The sequence below is a fragment of the Pan troglodytes genome, chromosome 7 (assembly GCF_028858775.2).
Source record: "Pan troglodytes isolate AG18354 chromosome 7, NHGRI_mPanTro3-v2.0_pri, whole genome shotgun sequence".
In the NCBI taxonomy this organism is placed as follows: Eukaryota; Metazoa; Chordata; class Mammalia; order Primates; family Hominidae; genus Pan; species Pan troglodytes.
In genome coordinates this window covers 61,513,153-61,520,426 of record NC_072405.2, presented here as the reverse complement: position 1 = coordinate 61,520,426, position 7,274 = coordinate 61,513,153, and the positions used below count along the sequence as shown (strand labels likewise).

Sequence of the window (7,274 nt, the reverse complement as noted above, 5' to 3'; positions counted from 1 at the left end):
CCCTAAAAAGAATGAAATAATGTCTTCTGCAGCAACTTGGATGGAGCTGGAGGACATTATTCTTAGTGAAGTAACTAGGAATGAAAAACCAAATACAGTACTTACTCACCTATACGTGGGAGCTAAGCTATGGGTACTAAAGGCATACAGAGCGGTATAATGGGTATGACGTACACTACTCGTGTGATGGGTGCACTAAAATCTCAGACTTCACCACTATACAATTCATCCATGTAACCAAACACCATTTGTACTCCTAAAGCTATTGAAATGTTTTACATTTGGCTGTTTTCAAATTTAATTTAAAATTAAGTATTACTTTGATAAAAATTAAACTATCTCAAGCTAGGCGAGGTGGCACTTACCAGTAGTCTTAATTACTCAGAAGGCTGAGGTGGGAGGATCACGTGAGCCTAAGAGTTCAACTCCAGCCTGGGCAACATAGTGAGACCTCATTGTTTAAATAAATAAAACAATTTCGAACATAAAATTTAAACACAAATTGAGCTCAACATTATTAAATGAAAGTTCAAAAAATTATGTGGATTATTGTTTTCATTATCACTTGAAAGATTCAATAGAAAAGTTACATAGATGCATTCTTCCTTTCAACTGGAAGTATAAAAGTCACAAGAGGCCGGGCGTGGTGGCTCACCCCTGTAATCCCAGCACTTTGGGAGGCCGAGGTGGGCGGATCATGAGGTCAGGCGATTGAGACCATCCTGGCTAACACGGTGAAACCCCATCTCTACTAAAAAAAAAAATACAAAAAAAAATTAGCCGGGCATGGTGGCGGGCACCTGTAGTCCCAGCTACTCAGGAGGCTAAGGCAGGAGAATGGCGTGAACCCGGGAGGCAGAGCTTGCAGTGAGCCAAGATCGCGCCACTACTACACTCCAGCCTGGGCAACACAGCGAGACTCCATCTCAAAAAAAAAAAAAAAGGAAAAAAAAGTCACAAGAAACCTCATTACTTAACATATTCTGTACATTTAAAATACATTTTCATTTTAAATAAATGTGTTTAAAGGTTTAGTATAATATTTAACCATAATAATAAATTGTCATGATAAATCCAAGATGCAGTTTTTTTAAGGAATTATGTAACTCCCTTTTAACTAAGACCCCTGGAACTCCTCTGTAAAGAGAATAAATAGAATGTAGCAATGAAGAGTGGTATTTTTATTGGAAGAGAGGAGTTAAAGGAATCAAAATAGTATTATGTAGGAAAATGTGGATAATTCACTTGGTACTTTTGCAGGTGTAAATATTTACATCTTTTCAGGTTTGACTGCTGCATTCACACCACAGTTACTGTATAGGGCTGGTCTTTCTTCCTCTACCAGATCATTCATCACTGCCTAAAGGAAGAAGCTGCTTTGGCAAATGGATGAATCATTTAAGATGTCCGTTTTGTTGTTACTATTTAGCATTCACAAATGATTTGCCCCTCACCTTTGGGAACACTCGCAATTTCTCCCACATTTTTGACTATGCACACACCCACTCTTTCCGTGGTAAACGGTGGCCTGGTTATTGCAGTTGTGACTCTGGTCCTTGGGTTACCTCAGAATGGGGGTGAGTTAACCTTCTGGTCGAACAATATGAGAAGACCCAGATTTTACAGGAAGATGCTGAGCCGCTCCCTGGGTCTTGGCCCAACAGGGCATCAGGTCTGTGTGCACTATTGCCCCCCAGGCACAAGAGAAATCTTCTGGACTGTGGGAAGCATGCAGTTCATGCATTCTGATAGTTTCTGAGCAATATCATTTTAAATTTCCTTCCCTTTTTCCATCTTTTATTTTTATTTAACATGATGTCACCAATGTAACCTTATGAGATATGGTATAAACAAATAAATTTCCCTCGCCCTAAATTCAAGGACAGCATCATCCATTGCAAAGCTCCATTCTACAGAGTACAGCCATCATTAGCATTGTCCCCTATATGAACAGTCCCTCTAGGGCACAGTTCCACGTACATAAAGCGTGGAGGCTGCTATGCACATGGTGCCTTTGTGTGACAGCTCTGTTAGAAATTTTTATTCTCATATAACTTTCAACAATCCCATACACTTTGTAAGTCTCTGAATTAAGATTGAAGTTTTATAATATTAAATCTTACCCTCCCTTTATCTCATATGAGCTAATGGTAGATACAGCTTGCTTAATCTACTAAATATTTAAAAGACATCATTGTTTTCTAGTCTAATATTCCCAAATTACACATTGCAACGAATTCCATCTCTGCCGAAACAAGATGACACAATTCCTAGAATAGAATGGGAACTGGGTGGCTCTGATTGGTCTTCACTGATCTTTGTGGGCCTGGCTAAATTGATCCACTTCCTTGTATCTTACTTTCTTTTTATGTAAAATGGGGGCTGAAGTGCCAGACCCAAAGCTGTGCTAATAAAAGACCATTATGGGCAGAATTCTCTGATCTCTTTCTTAATGTGCATAAGCATAGATGATTAACATCCAAGGAGAGTTTACTGTTTTTTTGTCTTGCTGTTGTTTTCCCAGCATGTTGCTGAGGAAAGAAGGGTTTATAATAAGTTCGTGAGTTTTTCAGGTGAGATTCTCCACCTTGCATATTTGTGCTATGTCTAGGCATATTGCTGATAGCAATGTGTATACTAATAATTGAAGCAATTTTTCTTCCCTTCTCCCCCTCCACATAGCTGCTCAAATATTTAAGAAATGAGGCTTTTGATGGTATGATAAAAGTTTAGCATCCTTTCTCTGCCCAGCATAAGTTCTGGAATCTCTGTGTTTATCAGCAGCTTTGCATCATTTTCACAATCAACCAAATTAAGGGGTGGGGGTGTTCATTCTTAATTTTGTCCTGTCAAATACTTCTATTTATTCATTGAGTATTCATTGGATCACTTTTCCAATGAAGGCAGTATTTTTAAATAGTAACACTGCACAAATGCTAAGGTGACTTAATTGTGGATAACTTGTTCTCAGAAAATAGAATGTTCACTTATCACACAGAATGTTTCAGCTTTTATTTTAAACTGAGCTCCTCTACAATGGACTACAGAGTTTCTGCGTTTGTCAAGAGAAAACATAAGCATACACATTACATAACTGCACTAAATTAAGTAAAAGCAAATAGACATTTTTAACTATTCAAAGTGGTAAAACCAAACCATAGAGTTTACACAGAAACCGCAAGAATTCAACACAGTGTTAAAACCTTTGCAATACAATGATGTGAATAAATTCTACTTTTGCCTGGCTTATGTGTGTATTTATTCAACCAATTACCCAAGACATAAAAAGGAAGCCTGAGATATACAGTCTACATGCTCGTATGAAGGGCAATGACCTAGAAATAATGATACAACAGTTTATCCAGTGATCAGAAAGCCCAGGAGGAACTCAACTGCTGAGACCTGATTAATCCCACAGGCATACTCAGAAGCCAATCCATGCCTTGCTGGGGATGAACAGTAATGTCAGCCCGTGTATTTTTCCAGCAGTCATCTCCATAGATTCCAAGAAGGCTAGAGGTCAATCTACTGTAGGGATGAAACAGTGGACAGATGGATCACTCAGCTGTCCCCCATCTGAGTCCAGTTACTGAGCTTATTAAGACAGATGAGATATTGAATCCAGACAATCACCCCAGCTGTGTTTGTAGCCAAATGTTCACCTTACTCTTTGTCCATCACCTTAGGTAATCTACAAGTTACTCTAAGTTTAAAACTTTAATTTTGAAAAGTTACAGAGGATTCATGAGATAATTTTGAGAGTTTAAGGAAAATCAATAGAATGTTTCCTAGAAATTCGAAAGATATTAAAATGAATTCCAAGAAGCCTCTGAAGCCGGCCAGCAGAGAGAGGCCTGTTCAAATGCCATGAGGTCCACCACTCGAAACTCATTGCAGATGAAAACTTTCTTTTAAACAATTTACTATTATTTGCCACCCAAGACAGAAGGTTTTTTAATGTATATTTTCTAAACTGATGGCTATGAATTATTTCAATGTTCCTAAAAACTCTGAGAGCTAAGAAAGCAATTCTCATTCACCAAAATCAGAGAGGGGGTTTGCTTCCCCCCATTCCAAGGGGGCGTTTTTTCCTTCCAAATATTTATTAAAAGCTATTTTCAACCTAAATAATTGAGAAATTGATTGAAGATGCCAAACTAAGCAAACAAAATGTGCTGCAACACTCACATTTCTTTTCTCACACATGACATAGGAAACAAACATTTGTAGAAATTTTCATCCTGTTTGGACTTCATCCTAAAGATTAATACCTTTTAAAACACCATAATCAATTACCAGAGTTTGGTTAGGGTTCGGCCCTCATGTCTAAGGCTAAACTGCAGAGGATTGGGCAAACCCAATGCCAGTCCTCTCTCTTAATCCACTTTGTCTTCCATATGCAGAGATAAAAACACAGGTAGGATGCTGGCCAGTCTCTCTGGTGACTCCAGAACCAGTATTTACCAGGTTTACCGGGACTACCTACCGGATACCGTCTACAAGTAAGGAATAAAGCCCAGGTAATCCACAGTTCCCTGTGAAAAGTACAGCAGAGAAAACCTGAAGCCGTCGGTCATCCCTGCTTCCTGCTCTCCCTAAGGCGGGGCCAAGGAAGCAGAGGAGAAAGGGAACACAAGAGAATAGATCGCATTTCTTTTTAACTTATTTGATCTTCATGGCAACTCGTGAGATTAGGACATGTACATTATTTATAAAGTTTTCAGTCCTGAAAAACAGTACACACATGAACAGTTACAACAAACTGATCTAAGTAAGACAAGAGACGAGGCCAATTGGGGGAATGGGGGTGGGGCTTGGCATCCTCTATAAGCAACGATGACCAGTGCGCCACAGCGCTGTGAAGCGCGCTCAGCCGGAGTGCTCCACCACAAAGCCCCGCGGTCCTCGGACGCTAAGCACTCGGCCGCTGGCTCCTCCAGGGGGCGCCGGAACCGCGCGCCCGGGCTACTCCGGGTTCCTTGCTCCGGGAGTCTGACATTTTCAGGGGAGATCACGGATAGGAAAGGGAAAAGGCAAAGAAAAGAAGGAGTTGGGGCAGACAGAAAGAAGGATCACTATTCGTATCATATTCTAGGCAGTCACTGCCAAGCGCCAGCCTCCTTCCCCGCATCTCATGCCTCCGCAAACGCGTGCACACCACACACACACACAGGTGTACACACATTCCGATGGGGCATCCCGAGTCGTTGTGTTTTCCCCAGTTGAAGAGGTGCTGGCGGCCTCGGCAGCGGTCCCCGCCCGGGGCGCCCGGCCACGCGGGTCTCACAGGGGTGGGCGCCAAACGCGCGCGCCTGACCGTCTTCCCAGAGCGCGCGGAGAACAAGGGGACCCGCCGGGGCTGTGCGCCAGCTACAGCAGGGGCCGCGCGGAGCCGACGCCTGGGGGCGCCCGCAGCGTCCTCGGGCCTCCCTTCGAAGGCGCGGAGAGAGTTCCGACTCCAGCCAGGTTCCAGACTGCCAGGACTCGGGTGGGGGAGCAGGGAGCAGGGCAGGGAGGGGGCGGTTCCCAGCAATACCGCCCTCCTCCTCTACCCTCCTCTTCCTCCACCTCGGCTTTAGGGAGCCCTCAGTGTGGCAATCTCAGCCTCAGTTCTTCTCACCCGGCGTGGCCGCGCATCACCTGGAGGGCTTGGCAAGGTCAACCTGCGGGCGCAGTCGCAGCGCTTCCGATCTGCTAGGTCGGGGATGGGGCGCGAGTCAGTTTCCCCAGGAGGCCTAGGCGGCCTGTCTGGTCCCGCACTCTGGCGCCGGCTCCTCCCTCGCTGGCCAGGGGTGGCGGGCAGTTGCGGAGCCGGACGCTGGGGGAGTCAGGCGGCCGCGCGGCAAGTTATCAGCTGGCGGAGGTTCCTGCGGAAGCTGGCGTCCAGGAAGGCGTAGAGGAAGGGGTTGAGGCAGCTGTTGGCGTAGCTCAGGCTGGTGATGAAGTAGGAGATAGCGATGACCAGCGGCGTCTGCGGGAGGTCGGTGGTGAGCGCCACCACGGTGCTCAGGTGGTAGGGCGTCCAGCAGAGGAGGCACACCGCCAGGATCGCCACCACCAGGAAGGTCACCCGCTTCTTGGCGCGCTCCAGGGCCTTGGCGTGGCTGTCCAGCCGCATGGCATGCAGCCGGCACAGCAGGGTGGTATAGAGGACACAGATGGTGGACACGGGGATGGCGAAGCCCAGGACGAGCGTGTAGAGGCGGCTCGCGCGCCACCAGAAGGCCTCGGGCTGCGGAAAGACTAGCACGCACTGGCGCCGGCCTTGCTCGTCGTCTAGCCGGGCGAAGACTGCGAAGGGCAGCACGACGAGTGTGACGATCCCCCACACGGCCAGGCTCACCGCGCGCGCGGCGCTGTAGGTGCGGCCGGCCACCCGGCGCGACTCCGCAGTGGCCAGCACCACCAGGTAGCGGTCGGCGCTCATGACGGTGAGGAAGTAGAGGCTGGAGAAGGTGTTGTACTGGTCGATAGCCACGATGAGCTTGCACATGAGCTCCCCGAAGGGCCACTGCCGCAGCAGGAAGTCGGCGATGTTGATGGGCAGCACCAGCGTGAAGAGCTCGTCGGCGATGGCCAGGTTGAGGATGAACAGGTTGGTGACGGTCTTCATGCGGGGCGCCCGCAGCAACACGTACAGCACGGCGGAGTTGCCCGCCAGACCCACGGCGCAGATCACCGCGTAGACAACTGGTACAGCCACCGCCAGCGGCGCCGGCAGCGGCGCCAGAGTCGACGCGTTGGAGCAGCTCAGCGCCGGGTCCGGGCCCGATGCGTTGGCGGGCCAGGGCTCCGAGAACGAGGCGTTGTCCATCTCAACGAGGGCAGAGGAGCCGGCGACCTGGCGTCCCCCAAGGACGCCCTACGGAGCTCAGCGGTCCTGAAGCCCGGTTCTGCACGGACCTGCTCGCGGACGCTCGTTTCAGCTCTCCAAGCCGTTCTCTGGTTTTTCCGGAGGAGGGGACCGTTCCCAGCCACCCCACGGCCCAATGTCGCCGCGGACTCACGGGGCTGGAAAGAGGAATTTAAAGCATAGGTTAGTTCGTCGACGTGTAACTTTAGAAATAGGCGCGGTCCCGAGGAGGGGTGGGGGTGGCGCCGCGGCGCCCCAAACCTCCTCCACGTGAGCGCTCTCTGCTACCTGTTGAAATCTCACTTCTACCAGTTGAATACATCAAACGAAATGCTAGAGAGAGAAGAATCCTCCATAGGAAAAATGCAAACCCTTCTCCCCTCTTTCAGGAAACTTCCGTAGACCCAGGTTACCCCACAGA

The 7,274-nt window shown here is 47.7% G+C and overlaps 1 protein-coding gene across 1 annotated transcript; it reads right to left on the bottom strand.

Annotated features, from left to right (window-relative positions):
* Window positions 1–2,987: 2,987 nt before the first annotated feature.
* On the bottom strand, window positions 2,988–7,009 carry NPBWR1 (neuropeptides B and W receptor 1). Its single transcript, XM_016959474.4, has one exon. It carries the CDS (start codon window positions 6,812–6,814, stop codon window positions 5,828–5,830), a length of 987 nt encoding a protein of 328 aa, XP_016814963.1. The 5' UTR covers window positions 6,815–7,009; the 3' UTR covers window positions 2,988–5,827.
* Window positions 7,010–7,274: the final 265 nt, after the last annotated feature.